This window comes from Dasypus novemcinctus, chromosome 3 (genome assembly GCF_030445035.2).
Source record: "Dasypus novemcinctus isolate mDasNov1 chromosome 3, mDasNov1.1.hap2, whole genome shotgun sequence".
Lineage (NCBI taxonomy): Eukaryota > Metazoa > Chordata > Mammalia > Cingulata > Dasypodidae > Dasypus > Dasypus novemcinctus.
Window position 1 is genome coordinate 50,443,811 of NC_080675.1, and position 18,028 is coordinate 50,461,838.

The 18,028-nt window shown below is 42.1% G+C and overlaps 1 protein-coding gene across 2 annotated transcripts in view; it reads right to left on the bottom strand.

Moving 5' to 3' along the window:
• Positions 1–9,510, bottom strand: part of PPM1A (protein phosphatase, Mg2+/Mn2+ dependent 1A) — a 53,461-nt gene extending 43,951 nt beyond the window's left edge. Inside the window, exon 1 of one of the 2 annotated variants that reach the window (XM_058293328.2) lies at positions 9,250–9,510. In XM_058293328.2, the coding sequence (XP_058149311.1) occupies positions 9,250–9,430 (181 nt within the window). In that variant the 5' untranslated portion in view covers positions 9,431–9,510. Of the gene's footprint in view, positions 1–5,841; positions 6,288–9,249 lie in introns of those variants that run through there. The other variant, XM_071213897.1, reaches the window with a different exon arrangement.
• Between the last annotated feature and the right edge of the window lie 8,518 nt (positions 9,511–18,028).

The following is an 18,028-nucleotide window of genomic DNA, read 5'->3' on the forward strand; positions in this document are numbered from 1 at the left end:
TAAACTATTCCAAGACAATTTTCAATCTTTAACTCAGAACCCACATATGAAGTCTTAATGCTTTTTATGAAGACTTCATTTTTTTTATTTACAGGAAGCAATGAGTTAATCAGAATAGTTACCTTACTCTCTCTTGCTTCTTTTTTCTGTACCAGTATCCTTTAGCCCATTTCTAATTATGAACTGTAACCTCTCTTCAAAACATCAACCCTTGTCCTTTCTCACTAATCATTCTAGTCTGAACATTTACCTTTGCTTTATTACTCTTACTTTTTATCCTCAATTTAACCATCTACTCCCACCTAATCATTAACTACAAACCCATGGCTTCTTCCAGACTCATACAGTCAAATAAATCTATCCCGTACTCAAATTTCCCTCTTTTCTATTACCCCTTAACTTTCAGTCCATTCATATATATATAAGCATGATAAGCAAGCTCTATATATTTACAACCTTTTTAAAAGTCTACTACTGGGAAGCGGACTTGGCCCAATGGATAGGGCGTCTGCCTACCACATGGGAGGTCCCCGGTTCAAACCCTGGGCCTCCTTGACCCGTGTGGAGCTGGCCCATGCTCAGTGCTGATGCGTGCAAGGAGTGCCCTGCCACACAGGGGTGTCCCGTGTAGGGGAGCCCCACAAGCACAAAAGAAAGTGCAGCCTGCCCAAGAATGACGCCGCACACATGGAGAACTGACACAATAAGATGATGCAACAAAAAGAAACACAGATTCCCGGTGCTGATGATAAGGATAGAAGCAGATACAGAACACACAGTGGATGGACAGAGAGAGCAGACAACTAGTGGGTGGGGTGGGGGGGGAAGGGGAGAGAAATAAATAAAAAATAAATCTCTAAAAAAAAGAGGGTAGTACTCAGTCTTTTCTAGCTTGGCTTCTTCTAGTTTGGTTTATAGGATCACTGCTAAAACTGTATTCAAAGATCACCTACTCATATCCATTAAGTCTTTATTCCGCTAAACATCTAAGGATTTCATCTCAATAATAATAGCGGCTACCATTTGGTATTTTCTTCATGGCAGAAAATGTCAAGTGCTTTACATATATTATCTCATGTAATTTTCAAGATAACCTTCTAAGAAATCTATTTCCATTTGACAAATAAAACTGAAGCTTAGAGAAATCTTTAGCTTGCCCAAAGTAATCCCACTAAGAAATGGGAGAGCAGAGATTCAAACTCAGTTCTGATACTCAAAGGGTAGTTTTACCATCACTATCTCTCTACAGCCTTTAATGTGGCTCTACTGACTATATGAGAAACATTTCTCTCGTTAGATCATTAAGGATAGCAACCATTTGAGAATATTGATTCCATTTCTCAATCAAAAATAAGCTGAAAACATGAGTTGTTTTTTAAAAAAATAGGTTTGTTGAGAATTTAGTTGAAATGCAACTATTTTTAGTTCTGTAAATTTTTTAAAAATTGGAAGAGAGAAAATGAACTTTATTTCTTAAATCTTTTCTAAATGTTTTAGAAGGGATTCTTGCATTGGAAGACAACCATAGAAACTTCTAAGGACTCTTAACTCTAGGAATATATGACTCAGAAGTGCTAACATTCAACTTTTTACATTTTGCTTCCTAGGGATAAGAAGCTCATCTAATTGGAAAAAATCTACTCAGGAATATTTTGAAAACACATGTATATGTATACAGATCTGATCCCAGGTATGTTATTTAGCTTCTCTGAGCCTATGTTTCTTCATTTGTAAAAGGAGGAAAACATCATATACTTTAGAGGGTGGCGGTGAAAAATTAAAGCCTAACAAAAATAAATGCTCAATAATTACTTTCTTCTATGCCTAGTGGTTCAGCCTCACAGGATTTTTTTTTTTTTTTTTAAGGAGGTACCAGAGATTGAACCAAGGACCTTGTACATGGGAAGAAGGTACTCAACCACTAAACTATATACACTCCCCTGGCCTCATAGGATTTTATTTCAAATCACATTGGCCATAAAAACTAAAGACTTGCATCCAGATCTTAAACATGAATACTATGTAAACTTGGTCAATGGAGTCCAGATAGATACATTAAGAATTTTAAAAAACTCAATCTCCTTTCCTTTATTACACATTTACTCAAGGAATGCTTAAAAACATCTCTTAATTTGGTAAAGTTATCAAGAGATAACTTTAACAGATACTATATTGAAATACATTATCACCTAGTACCTTAAAAAATTCTAAAGTCTATCACATTTTAGATAAAGGTATACAGAAGCTCACTTCTCTTAATCATTTACTTTCTCTAGATCCTCCTACCTGCCCCAGGAAAAGAGAAGTTAGGTAAAGAGATTACCTAGGAGTAGGCAGATAGCTAGGACATACAAAGGTCAAAGTAATTAAGAAATACATTCTGGAGAGTCATAATAAGTATAAAATTGTTACTTGTATAATTTGGAGCACATCTGATACTGGGAAGAAAAAAGGAAGAAAGAAGTTAGAAAATCAAGTTTTAGGTTTGATATTAATTAACCTAAGCTTCTTTCATATAAATAAGGGTGGTCAATCTCAAGCGGAGATTCAGAGAATTTATACATCTAGGCTTATAGTGAAACAATAAAAGAAGCAACTGTCACCAACATTTGCAATTGAAGATAAGACATATTTTAACACAAAATTACTACCCAAGATACAACTCTGTTTGGGCCGTTTTTCTTATATGGCTATCTCCTTCCTCTTATTTTATTAAGGATGGAAAGTAGTCAAGAATACTACTCAGGGGAAGCGGACCTGGCCCAGTGGTTAGAGTGTCCATCTACTACATGGGAGGTCCGCGGTTCAAACCCCCGGCCTCCTTGACCTGTGTGGAGCTGGCCCATGTGCAGTGCTGATGGGTACAAGAAGAGCCCTGCCACACAGGGGTGTGCAAGGAGTACGCAAGGAGTACGCCCCATAAGGAGAGCTGCCCAGCGCGAAGGAGAGTGCAGCCTGCCCAGGAATGGCGCCGCACACACGGAGCTGACGCAACAAGATGACGCAACAAAAAGAAATACAGATTCCCGTGCCGCTGACAACAACAGAATCAGACGAAGAAGATGCAGCAAATAGACACAGAGAACAGACAACCGGGGTGGGAGGGGGAGAGGAAATAAATAAATAAATCTTAAAAAAAAAAAAAAAAGAATACTACTCAGAATCAGGTGCCCAGGCAAGAGTTAAATTATTTTTGGAGGGGAGGAGAGTCATAAAAATATCATCTTGTAAATTAATTCTGGATGATCACAGATTTACACCTTAAAAAAATTAATCCAACTCTCATGGGTGAGCATTTCAACAAGCTTCATGTGAACAGATGTCAGTTTTTCGTTTAAAATTATAAAACAATTAAACCTTCATAGTTAAAGTAGAATCAGCTGCACATTCTATTAGCAGTTATGACCAGTGTCTAGGTGTAATATGAATAAATGCAAAGACTGCAGGTTTTTAGTAACTGATTAGCAATATTTATCATGTGACAAAATGATGTTGCTATAGATTTCTTTGGGGAAAAAACATAGGAGCGAATTTTCAAACTTAAGTTAAACAAGTAGAGATAAGCAAGACCCAGCTTGACCTATGAGGAAGACCTTCTCATGTGCTGTTTTAATGCCCTTCACATCAAACCACCAAGGGTAAAGTACTGGTTCAAACCCATAATCTCAAATCATCTTTTGTCTGCCTTGGAATCTTCATCTTCCTTCCTTCCACGAGTTTCTCTAGATTGCCCAATCCTTACAGAGAAATCAATAAAGGCTAGCTACAGGAATATCTTTCCTAAAGAACATTTCCTAAAGAACTTAAAATTATTTTAAATAAAACACAACCCAGAAAGAAAATCAGCTATAGAATACTGAGGCATTTAAGTAGCACTTATCTAGTCAAGGTACACTGGATGAGTACACAATGTTGATAAGAGAATCAAAAAATTTAGCAACTGGACAGGACATGTGAGAATCTAATATACCTCTTCACTTTACTGACTTGGAGCTGAGACTCAAAGGTTAAAGGACTTGTCCATGGACACAGAATGGAATACAACCATGACTTAACAATTCTTGTGTCTTAGTGCAATATTCTCTTCAACAGGTTATACTTAATTATGATCACCTCTTCAGTCCTTCATATTAAATATAAAAAGATACAATCCATACAAAAAGTGATTTTTATGACACCAGTACTCAACCATATTATTTCTCAAATAAAATATAAACTGAGGTAGCTATATCTCTGCATAATTAGCTCACTGATATAAAAAGAATTAATGGCATAAAAATGTCTTAAGCAACTTTTGAGTGCAGTTCATTATAGTTCTAATAATGTGCTATTGCTGTAAACCTTCAGGTTAAAATTAAGCATCCCTACATGACTGAATGTTGAATTAAATGTCAGGTAACACAGCGTATTATAACATCGTGCAATGAATGTTACTTTGTGGTTCAAATCATTTATTAGCAATGGAAACATTAATCCAATAACTAACATAGAAGGTTAGAAAACAGTTGGGAGCTGGGGGTGGGGGGATGGGGGGAGGGGGTGTTGCTATCTCCAGATTGTCTTCTTATCTGTAAAGTAAGGAATTACAGAAATACAATCTTTGCAAGAGGCCCAATATGTAAAAAGATAAAAGTATATAAGTGAAGTTGCTCCGGTTAAAGGGAGTTGAAAATCAAGCCCTGCCTGTTTAACTCGGAGCACTCTGAAGTCCCTAAGGCTCAGCAGAAATGGAATAAATCCTGACTCTTCAGAGTTCTTTGCATGTAAAAAAATAGTTGTGTTTAAAATCGAAATGTACAAGTATGAAAAAACTATTTTTCCTCGAAATAATTTTCCTCAGGACAATGAAAAATTTTCTAATCTTTCAATAATTTCAAAATAACTTATTCTTGTAAAAAATACTTCTCTCCCATAAATTTTGCACCTCCCAATCTCTTTCGATCACTTAAAACAATTGCCAGAAAACTTGGGGTTCAGGGGAGCAGCACATAGATTTCTTGGCTTGGACTACTGAATTATGACCTCTGTGGGTTTGTAAGTACCATGTAGTGCTTCGGAAAAGGAGGAAGGTTCCTCAGGTGATGAAATTTTCAAAACATATCTAAAACCGTGGTTGGTAAAAGGCTTTCCACAGCCAGTTGTCTTTCGACAAAAGGCTCCAAGTTTATTTAAAATCCACAAGCAGAACAGAACCATACATACTTCAACCAAACTCTAAGAACTTTTACCCGAACAGTTTACACTGTTTAAAAGGATGAGGAGATTTCACTGTAATTACTTCAATGGATTTGGTTGATGCCTTAATAATGAATGAAGTGGAGGCGTCGTTGACAAGTTCGCCAGGAGCCCCACTCCCAACCCTACCCCCCACAAAGCCTGAAGCAAATTCTCCAGAATTTGGTGTTTCGAGGACCAGTCCGCTCCAAAGGAAGCCTCGCTCCCAGGGGCTGGAGCGCAGGACTGGCCGCGCGGGTGGAAGCGCCAACCTGCCCCCTCCCCATTTGGGAAAAGTTCTGCCGGCCGCTGTCGGACCAGGCCGCCCCACAGTCCTCGCCAGCGTCGCCGCCACCACAGATACCCCGCCCGGACGGCGGGAGGGTCGCGCCCCCACCTCGCGTCGCCGCCACAAACACCCCGCCCCCGCCGCCCCGCCCCCGCCCTCGCGGAGCGTTAACCCCTCGCCGCCCGCCGCCCGGCCGGGAGGAGGCCGGGCCAGGGGGTGGAGTTGTCGCGTCTCCTCCCGGGAGCGCCCGGCTTGTTTACAGGCCCTAGGCCTGGCTTCGCCGCCGCTCAGGCCTGCGCCGCCAGCCCGCCCGCCCTCGGCCCCAGCACCGCGCTTACCCGGAGCAGCCGCGGGCAGGCAGGTCCCTGGTCCGCCGAGGCGGCGGCGGCGGCGGACGGGAAAGGGACGGGGAGGGGGTCACCGCAGCTGCGGCCGGCCGGGTCAGGCCGGGGAGGGGGCGGAGGAGGGGAGGAGCCGGCTGCTTCCCGGCCCCCGGCTCTCGGCGCCCTCGCGGCTCAGATCATCCGGGCGTTGGAACGGGAGGCGCAGAACGGGTCCCGGAGGAGGAAGAGCCGAGAATTCATCGCTTTCACACCCCAGCTGCTTGGCGGCCCCCCACCCCCCCTCCCCAACCACCCGTTCCGGAGCTGCAGCCGTCTGAGCTCCCAAGGCTCCCGGCCGGGCCGGCGCGGAGACCACAGTTCCCTCGCTCCCACGCGCGCTCCCGTCCCCAGCACCGCCGCCGCCGCCTCTAGCGCGCCCCCGCGCAGGCGCGCTCACGACGGCACCGCCCCTCCTCCACTCCTGCCCCGCCCCGCCCCGCCGGCTCCGCCGCCGCTACAGCTGGGGCCCGGCAGAGCAGCTGGAGAGACCCGGATGTCGTTGGGCAGGAACTGCGGCGAGCACTGGCGGGTGGTTGAGAGGCGGTCGCGAATGACGTCACTACCCTACCCGGGTCTTCCAGCCGACGCCGTCGCCTTGCTGCCTGGGCGCCAGGCCGAGGCCGAGGGCGAGGAGGGCATTCGAATCCCGGATCGGAGCAAGGATCGAACCCTTAATGCCCCAAAGGTGGAGACTGACTGGAGTGCTCAACTATTCGGGGTCCTGTGGGTCTAGCGCCTTTCCGAGCCCCGCCGTTGGCCCAGCCGGGACCCAGAAGCGCCCCACCCCCGATCGTCCTCACCTCCCAACTTGGCTCTTCCACCTGCCTGCAAATACACACCCCACTCCCCACCTCTCGATAGTTTCCGCCAAGACGCCACCCACGCAGTTCTGAGGACCGAAGCGGAGCTTTGGACCTCTCGGACGCAGACGCGGCCTGGTCACTGCCTCTCGGACGCGCCATCGGTCCCGGGTCATGGCCAGACCCCTTCTCCCAAAGCACCAAGACCACAGAGCCTCCTCTCCCAGTGACCTTGGGAGGCCCACGAAGGTGCCCCGTCCACACTTCGCGCTCCTTGGGGCAGGAACGCACATACCCTACCCCCACCCACCCACACCCGGGTGGAAATGATTCACGCATAGGGCACATGCCCTGAGTTTCTGGCAGGCTTTCTCCCTGTAGCTCATGGGATTCCAGTGTATTTATTTGCTCATGTTAATCACTTGATTCTGTCACAGAGGACCTCCAGAGATCTCCAATGAGGTTAAGAAACAGGATTTTTCAAAATCTGGAGGAAATTAAAAGCGTAACAGTTGCTTCTATTAAGAGTTAGAGATGAGCTAAACTTGATTGAAATTGAACGTGCAAGCGACCAAAATCCAGTTTAGCTTGCTATCCTACGGAAAACCCGACCCACGCTGCTTGCAGACGCCGGGGATAAAATGACAAACCTTACTCAACCAATGAATTAGAACTGGGGAAGAGTACATCACCAACCCGGGTTCCCATTGGCTGGAAGGCCTTTGCTTCTCGTCAGAGGTTTAACCTGTTCATGAATTTGACCTACACCACATTGGCAGTAACAAATTATAAGAAAAATCCGTGAAATATTTAAAATTGACATTTGCAAAGAACAATCAAATGCTTCATTGTAGGAGGGAAGTACTTATAAAAGAATACCTGAAAACACTAGCAAAATTGAATCCTGGCCAATAGGGAGGTAAGTTTGTGAGGAAGCCTCTCCATTTTATCTTAGGAGCTTAACTGTAGCATTTTGCACCCTGCTACTTTGTATATCCTAAAACCACTGTTGTCCCAACTCTTAGACCAAAAGCAACCTCTTTCATTCAGCAAGCATTATTTAGTACTTTTATAGTTCTAAAAGCCATCTCTAATTTTTTCACCTTGACTTGTGGGGAAACTATGTGCCTTCCACTTTTGGATCTGAGACTTCACAAACAGCTAATGACAGGCCAAATATTTAGGGAACCCAAAAATCACTCTACCCAATATCGTTGGAATAGAATTTCTTCTAGTAAAATGGATCATTTCCAGGAATATGAAGTAAAAATAAAATTCACTTATGTGTTTGTTCCCAAGTATCACCCGATGGCCTATTTCCTAATTGATTCTCCATCTACCTGCCCCCTGCCCAAAAAATAAAAAATAAAAAATAAAAGGGATCAAAGATCTTTTCAATTCTGACTTATTGGAACCTTTAATTCTTTGGACAAGTAAGAGCATGATTAGCATGCTACTGGGCTCAATTTCTGAATTAGAAAAAGCCCAGGCACCCACAGGATTTGGAGTGCCCTTAAAAAACTAATTTTCTTATTCATAGGCAGAAGCTGGGTCTCTAAAGGCAGTAGTGGACATAGAGAAATTGAAGATCTTGCCCATTTTTCTGCCTCCTTCCTTTAGTTGTCCACACCTTTCTTCTGTCTGCTCTACACTTGTATGAAAATCTGGGCGAATTGTAGCAGGAGGAGGAGGAAAATATAAAATATGAGCATAAAGGTATATTTTTCAACAGTATGCACAGTGACTGCCAATAAACCTGCACCTTCCTACTATTTCTTATTTCTGGATACAGCTTGCAGGGACATTTTGGTATGAAATGAGAAACTTTAATATTAACATTTTAAAATTTAGAACAGATATCAATTGTTTCTGATTAAATATATTTTTATTATAATATCCCCTCCCCTATTATTAAATTTATATTAAGGGGAGGGGGAACCAAAATGAAATGAAAAACATTGGGAAAAGAGGGAAAAATGTTTTCCTCTCTTTTTGACCTATGAGGCTTTGTTTGGGCTTCCCACACACATTTGAGATATTCATAGTAAGTTTTTATGGAACATCAGCAGGGAAAATATTGCCACAATTGTATTTTAGGAATTTCTATAGGTATGTTATAAAATTTTGGAAATCTTTGTATATTTCAGTTAACAAAGAGGATGAAGATTTTCTGAAACATTGACTTAAAAGTCCTGAATTTTAATCTGTGTTGTTAGCCTGTTAATTGTTAGGCTTGAGGTGAGGAAAGGGGCCGTGGTGGGGAGTCCCTAAGCCTTAGTCTGGTCAGCAATACGCAGATCCCCTTTCCTCCATAATCATGATTTAAAGAAGAGGTTTACATTCCTTCTTCCCAAATTACTATTGTGAATGCATCCAGGAGAGTCGCCCTTGAAATAGCCTAGCCTGGGTCTCAAAAGGATGCCAGCAATAAGTGACTTATCACAGGGACAGAATCTCCCTGTCCCTGAGCCATCCATCCATTCGCACTGAAGCCAGCCACTACCCAAGACTTACAAAGCCAAGCATAGCATAGATTCAACTCTTCCTCCTCCACCTTCACTACCTGTTTCATGTTTTCCTTTCTTACATATCCTCTTCATTTGTCCTCCTCTTCTCTTTTTTATCCTTATCGCTCCTCTCCTTTTCAGTTGTTCTCTTTTCATCTCCTTTATCTTTCTTTTCCCCATTCTTCTCTTCTCTTTTTCCTTTAGCTTAGTACAAAATGCAGCTTCTACTACCCACATAAATAATGTCCCAAAACTAATTTTTTTTGGGGGGGATAAACCCCCCCTACCCCAGTTTTCTTTCCACCTTCTTCCCCCACCATATCGTGTCATGAAAATCTTAGCTGTTTAGAGGACTGTCACAGAATTAAAAGGGTCAGAGAATCTTGTCCTGTGTGACATCACTGAGACAGCTCTGTTGGGGGTGGGCAGAGGGAAGCCAGCAATCCTTGCTGCTGCTGTGTCTCCTGCTAGACTCAGATAAAAATGTTGCTGTTGTGAAGGCCACAAGTGAAGTCCTGGATAGTCTTTAGGGTAGACTCTTGCCTCAAGATAACTGAATGTGGCCACAGTCTTACAACATTGGTGTAGATCTTGTCAGACCAGTTAATCTGATCAACAGGTAGTTATTGTGTGCCAGGCACTATGCTGGACACTGGGGATAGATCATGATATCAGTGAACGAGGTCCCTGTCCCCAAGAAGCTGCCATTATAATGAAATGTACATAAAGAAATTAAGACAACAACAAAAAACAAGGAAATTGTAATTTGTGATCAGTGGTGTGAAGGAAATAAAGAAGGAAATAGAGGAGCTGATTTGAAACATGTGTTCAGGGCAATCCTTTCTAAGGAGGTAGCATTTGAGCAGAAGGATGAAAAGAAATTAGCCTTGAAAGAATTAGGAGAGAGCTTCTAAGCAGAAGGCCAGGTATGGGCAAAGGGTCTGAAGTGGTAAAGAGCTTGGCAGAATAAAAGTTGTCCGTACAGATTGAAGAGAGGCTCAGCAAACTCAAGGCAAATATTTTATAGTCAGTCATTTGTTGGAGTTCAACTTGGGATATTTGGGATATCTAACTTAAAATTAGGAAAACATCTTATTTGTGGACATAATCCATACAAAGCAACTTGATGAATTGGTCCAGCCCTAAAAGCAAAGGAGCTTTGGAGAATCAAAATGAAAAATCAAGCGATTCTTATGTATTGAAATTAAGAAGCATGACAAATCCTTGGAGGAAGTTCCTTAAAACAAACAGTGCTAAAAATGATGAGTAAATTATTAGCTTTGAAAAAAAAATAGCTTTTTATCCTGCTATATTAAGACCAGCAAACATTTGAATAGATATCCTGAGGACATTTTTTTCTGAGTGTTTACTATACATTCCAGGCATATGGGAGATCCAAAATTAAACCATACCTTTGAAAGCTTAACAATGGTGGCCTAGCTAAAAACCAGTGATGAAATGATCATCATAATAAAATTTACCAAGCACTGTCTCACAAACTAACAATTTAATCCAAGCCTATGGGTAGGCAGGGCAAGGACTGTCATTCCCATCCAATACAGAAAAAACCGAGTGTCATTTGAGTAGTAAATACCCACAGGCACAGAAAGTAATGACTGGTACCCAGGTTTTCCCCTGTATCCTACAGATCATTATTAGCTTTTACATGTCAGTAATAAAGGCAGCATTGAGAATTAGGAGTAGAAAAGGCACTGGGTTGAGAGTCTGAGTGGTGTGTGGAAACTGGCCTGTACTGGCACACAATAACCAGCTAATAAATTTTTAGGGATTTTGATAACCATTTGTTAAAACACAGGCATCATTAAAGATGGGTTGGGAGGAAGTGGATGTGCCTCAAGTGATTGAGTTATTGCCTACCAAATGGGAGGTCCTGAGTTCCATTCCTGGGGCCTCCTGGAGAAGGCAAGCTGGCGCAACAGGCAGGCATAGGGAGCTGATGCAACAAGATGATTCAACAAAGAGACACAAAAAGGAAAGACAACGAGAGACACAACAAAGCAGGTAGCAGAAATGGCTCAAGTGATTGAGTACCTCTTACCCACATGGGAGATCCCAGGTTCAGTTTCTGGTGCCTTCTAAAGAGAAGATGAGGGAAGCGGACTTGGCCCAATGGATAGGGCATCTGCCTACCACATGGGAGGTCTGCAGCTCAAACCCCGGGCCTCCTTGACCCGAGTGGAGCTGGCCTGTGTGCAGTGCTGATGTGCGCAAGGAGTGCCCTGCCACATAGGGGTGTTCACCGTGTAGGGGAGCTCCACGCACAAGGAGTGTGCCCCATAAGGAGAGCCACCCAGCGCAAAAGAAAGTGCAGCCTGCCCAAGAATGGCACCGCACACACAGAGAGCTGACACAAGATGATGCAACAAAAAGAAACACAGATTCCCGGTGCTGCTAATACAGGATAGAAGCGGTCACAGAAGAACACAGAGTGAATGGATGCAGAGAGGAGAAAACTGGGGGTGGGGGAAGGGGAGAGAGAGAGAAATAAATAAATAAATAAATAAATAAATAAATAAATAGAGAAGACAAGCGACAGGGAGCCCAAACAATGAAAGGGGATGGGGGCGGGGGGGATAAATAAATAATATAAATCTTTTAAAAAATGAGTTTTTTTTTTCTTTTTGGAATAATGAAAATGTTCTAAAATTAATTGTGATAAATGCACAACTCTGTGGTTATACTGAAAGTCATTGATTGTACACTTTGGATGAATTGTATAGTAATGTGAATATATCTCAATAAAGCTGCTTTAAAAAGTTAATCTTATAAACAAAGAAATTATTTTTAAACACAGGTAATGAATAATAGAAACTCATCACTTCCAAATTATTTTAATACATTTTACTATTATATATGCCCTTGTGGTTATTTACACCTATTTTTCTGTATGGTAGCCATTTTCTGTCAGTGTTACTACATATCTCTTCCCAACTCCATACTCAGTGATTTCATGGTGGCACTTGAAATTGCCCATGGAGAGAATATTTACTTCAGAGAAATCAGTACACACCACAAATCAGGGCTTCACTTATTGCTTTGTTGATTGGCTAGACTTGAGAAAATGATGGAGAAAATGTTAATAATACAGCTTAAATTTTGAAAAGCATGTCCTGTCTATAGCTGTTACATTGTGACTATAACAAAAATATGAAATTCAGCAAAGAAGTCATTCAACGTTGACTCTAAATTGTTGTTCTTCAAAAGAACTCCAAACTCTTTTTTCTATTTTATGGTTTTATCATTTTTATATTATAGAATTTGAGACACAGTGCATTTATTCAATCAGTTGGTATTGGTCACCTGGAATATGTTAGATACTGCTCTAGAGGTTGGGGATATTGTGGCTGAGAAAAGATGCAGTTTTCAAGGAGATTACATGGGATCAAGAGAAAACAACAGAGAAGCAGATGTGGCTCAATTGCTAGAGCATCCACTTACCATATAGGAAGTCCAGGGTTTGAATCCAGGGCCTTCTGGCCCAGGTGGTGAGCTGGCCCATGCACAGTGCTGCCACACACAAGGAATGCCATGCCACGCAGAGATGTCCCCTGCATAGGGAAGCTCTGCGCAAAAAAAGCACAGCCCACCCAGGAGCGGCACTGCACACATGGAGAGCTGAAGCAGTAAGATGACACAGATTCCCGGTGCTGCCAAGAATGCAAGCAGACACAGAAGAACACACAGCGAATGGACACGAGAGAGCACCCAATGGGGGGAAGGGGAGAGAAATAAGTAAAAATAAATCTTTAAAAAAAGAGAGAGAAAAAACAAACAAGATCACTGCAGAGAGGTATAAGTACTGTAAAGAATGTGGAGCAAAGTGTGACCTGGGCAGGCGGGGAGGGAGAGGGGCAAAGAAGAGGTTACTCTGGATGGGCTGGTCAGAGAAAGCCTGTTAGAGGAGGTGATCACTGGGCCGAGGTCTTAATGACAGAAAGAAGCCACCACATAAAGAACTGGGGGAAGAGTGTGCCAGGCAAGTGCAGAAGCCCTAGGGTGAGAGTGAACACGACATGTTTACAGAACAGACAGCAGACTCTGGAATGACTGGGGCATAGTGAAGAAGGGAGAACAAGGTGTAGTCAGGATCTTTATATGCCATGGTAAGGATTTGGATTTTATTCTGTGTATGGTGGGAAACCATTGGAAGTTTTTATACAGGGAAGTGATGTGATCTGATTTATGTTTTGCTCTTGCTGCAGTATAGTGAAAAGATTTTAGGAAAGCAAAAGTAGAAGTAGAAATATCCTTTCATGTCAGTTTTATATGTCTATATGAGGAAGTGAAATTAACTTTCAGTTTTAAATGGCATAGATTGATTACATTTTGGTGGTAGGAATGTGGTCTTTTAAAGAGCTCTTGTTCCTGGGGTTCATGTTTTCACTTTCTGGGAAATATTCTTGGGTATTTTTGCCAATGACTCATCAAGTAACCTTTCTTGGTAAGTTTAGTAAAAAGCAGCAAGGAGTATCTTGTGGGAAAGGCCAGGTTAAGCATAGGTAAAAGAGAAGCCCATTTAACTCGTTTAATTTCAAGTGAAGACTTGTTGCCGCTGAAAATGTTTTCCAAAAGCCTTGTTTTTTCTCCTTTTTCACACGCTACCCACAAAACACATGTTGTAGGACTGAAGCCTAAAGTTCTAATTAATTAATTACTTAATTCTCCTAATTAATTTATATTTTGTGCTGTCTAGTGAGAATGATAGTTAAGGTGTCTTTACCTAAAGCAGACATTTACAACTTAATATGAAAATCTTTAGATCCTTTACAGATCAAGTTTTAATACTTGGAAAGCAAGTTCCTTGACATGTTGGTGAGATTGGGTAAAGGAACTTTAAGAAGGGATTCAGTGAAGACCTTGTTAGTCAGCCAAAGGGGTGCTGATGCAAAATACCAGAAATCTGATGATTTTTATAAAGGGTATTTATTTGCGGTAGGAGCTTATAGATACCAGGCCATAAAGCATAAGTTACTTCACTCACCAAAGTCTATTTTCACATGTTGAAGCAAGATGGCTGCCGGTGTCTGCGAGGGTTCAGGCTTCCTGGGTTCCTCTCTTCCTGGGTATTGCTTCTCTCTGGGCTCAGGGTTCCTCCCTTCCCAGGGTTTTCTTCTCTTTCCTCTGTGAGCTTACTTCCTGGGGCCCCAGCTTAAGACTTCAGCATCAAACTCCAACATCAAAGCTCCAAAATTAAGAACCCTCAACTCTATCCTTTGCCATGCTTTTATAGGTGAGTCCCAACCCACCATGGGGCAGGGACTCAATGCCCTAACGATGTGGCCTAATCAAAGCCCTAATCATAACTCAATCATGCCCAGGTACAGACCAGTTTACAAACACAATCCAATATTTATTCTTGGAATTCATAACCACATCAAACTGCTACAGACCTCAATAACACCAAAGACAAATTCTACTTCTTCCACAACTAGGCCTAGATTTAATCTTGATCACAGACCTATGAAGGAAATACTTCTCATGTCAGTCTTATTTGCTATGGGGTTTTGTTCACTTAATTTAATGTTACTATATTGGTAGCCTTCAAAATAAACCTAGAGGATGCCTTTGGAAAGGGATGATGTATTAGTTAGCCAAAGGGGTGTTGATGCAAAATACCAGAAATTGGTTGGTTTTTATAAAGGGTATTATTTGCTGTAGGAGCTTACAGATACCAGGTCATAAAGCATAACTTACTTCCCTCACCAAAGTCTATTTTCACGTGTTAGAGCAAGATGGCTGCTGATGTCTGCGAGGGTTCAGGCTTCCCGGGTTTCTCCCTCCCAGGGTCTTGCTTCTCTCTGGGTTCAAGTTTCCTTCCTTCCTTCCCAGGGCTTGCTTCTCTCTCCTCTGCGTGCTTACTTCCTGGGGCTCCAGTTTAAGACTTCAGCATCAAACTCCAACATTAAGAACCCTCAACTCTGTCCTTTGCCGTGACTTTTATCTGTGAGTCCTTGGTGGGTGGGGACTCAATGCCCTAACGATATGGCCTAATCAAAGCCCTAATCATAACTCAGTCATGCCCAGGTACAGACCAGATTACAAACATAATCCAATATTTATTTTTGGAATTCATAACCATATCAAACTGCTACACTCCACTCTCTGAATTCCAAAAAGACATTACAATATTAAGAAAAAAACAAAATAATTATAATGCAAGTACTTAATCATATCACAATCAATTTAAAGAAATATAGTTTGTCTTGGGGCAAAACTCCATCTGCTATAGACCTCTGAAACTTACAAAACAATTTATCTGCTTCCAATACATAAACGGACAAAGGATAAACATTTTCATTACAATTAGGAGAAATTGGGAGGGAAACATGAGTCACGGTTTCTCTACAGTTCAGTAGACCTGCAGGGAATCCTCTGTTCAATTTCAAAGTTTGAGAGTGATTCTTAAGAAGATGGCTTCTTCTCCTTGGTGCCTTATGGGAACCCACTCTTTCCACATGCTTGCCCAATAGCCATCTTCTTGTTCCACCCTCATCAAGCATCTGGGTGTTGACCAAGCTCCAGACTTCTCCCTCCAAGAGTGTTGGGGTGATCGCCACACATTATGCAATCTTTGGGTTAGAGTCTTAACCCCCTAGTATAGTGAGGTGAAGACAACATTTCCCTTAACCTTTGGCATACAGGTTCAACCCTCTCAGAGCAATGAGTTGACCACCTGGCCTTCCCTAACATTTTGCTATAAGCTGCAAGCAGAAGCCAAACTGCATACAGACTCAACCCTCTCAAAGCAATGAGTTGACCACCTGGCCTTTCCTAATGTTTGGAGGACAGAGTCCACCCCTCCCAGACTATTGACCTTAACTGCCCTAATTCTTGGGGAATGTGCTCCACCCTCTGTGTACCCTAGGGCAGCAAAACTTTCCCAGAACATCGGACAGGAACTTCGACCCTCTTCAACTGCTGGGGCAAACTCACCTTCTCCGTACACAGGGGTGGGGTTCCTCTGTGGGCCCAAGGTGATGTTCTAATTCCAGATTTCAGCTTCCATGATTTTCCCCTTGAAGTTATTTTCCCTTCAATCTCTCATTTCCATGTCTCTTTTATTCCAGGCTGACAGTGGTTTTGTTCATACAGCTCTCTCAAAAAGTCTGTTGGTTTAGCATGCAGGAAGCAGGGGTTGAAGCCATCAGACAGTAAGCCTTTCCACAAGTCTTCCCCAAATGACTGCATTTTCAATCCTGATTTACAAGTTTCAAGTTTAGTTAAGTCCTCCAATGGGGCACTTTCATCTGGGAGCTTGATTTCTAGAGGCTTGGAATTCTCAGAATCAGTTTCTGTTTTCTTTGAACCCAACAGTTCAGTTCTCAGCATATCTCTCTCATCCAGCATTTTGCTACAAGCTGCAAGCAGAAGCCAAACTGCATTCTCTGGGTTTAGTTTGGAAATTTCTTCAGCCAAATGCCCAGGCTCACCATTTTCAAATTCTGCCTTCCATAAAACATCAGGAGTTAATCTTGCTAAGTTCTCTGCAATTTTGAAATATGGATTGCCTTTCCTCCAATTTCCAATAATAGTTGATCATTTACTTCTAAGACATCATAAAAAGTCTCTTTAGTATCCATATTGCTATCAACAGTCTCTTCAAAGCATTGTAGGTCTTTTCTTCCAAGTGTCTCCCAATTCCTCAAAAAAAATACTTTTTATCCATTTATAAAACCATTCCAACATTTCATTAACTGCAAAAGCACTACCCCACTCCTGGTACCAAATTCTGTATTAGTTAGCCAAAGGGGTGTTAAGGCAAAATACCAGAAATTGGTTGGTTTTTATAAAGGGTATGATTTGCAGTAGGAGCTTATAGATACCAGGCCATAAAGCATAAGTTACTTCCCTCACCAAAGTCTATTTTCACATGTTAGAGCAAGATGGCTGCCAATGACTGTGAGGGTTCAGGCTTCCTGGGTTTCTCCCTCCCAGGGTCTTGCTTCTCTCTGGGTTCAACCCTTCCCAGGGTTTGCTTCTCTATCCTCTGTGTGCTTACTTGCTGGGGCTCCAGCTTAAGACTTCAGAATCAAACTCCAACATCAAAACTCCAACATTAAGAACCCTCAACTCTGTCCTTTGCCATGCCTTTTATCTGTGAACCCCCACCCACCAAGGGGCAGGGACTCAATGCCCTAATGATGTGGCCCAATCAAAGCCCTAATCATAACTCAATCATGCCCAGGTACAGACCAGATTATAAACATAATCCAATATTTATTTTTGGAATTCATAACCATATCATACTGCTACAGATGATAACTAATTTTATGTTTAAGCTTATATCTAGTACATGACTATCATCCAAGAAATATTTCATAATAAAAATCTTTATGGCTACTATATTATAAGTAAAAGTCTATAGACCATAAATTGATGAGTTAAAACAACTGTTTCTCCTCATAGTGCCAAATTCAACCTATATCCCAAAAGTATAAATCATAATTCCCCACCACTAAAAAGAATAATCACTCAAAACTAAGTATTGATTAAAACTTACTGTGTATATGTAAAACAATGAAATAGAGTAGAGTCCAGGAATAAACCCACACGTCTATGGCTAATTGATTTTTTTTAAAGGAGGTACTGGGGATTGAACCCAGGACCTCAAACATGGGAAGCAGTCACTCAACCACTGAGCTACATCCACTCCCCAATGAAAGTTGTTGTTTTTGTTGTTTGTTTGTTGTTAGGAGGTACCAGGGAATGAACCCAGGGCCTTGTACATAGGAAGCAGGTGCTCAACCACTTGAACTACATCTACTCCCACTAATTGGTTTTCAAAATGATGCCCACTGCACTTAATGGGGAAAA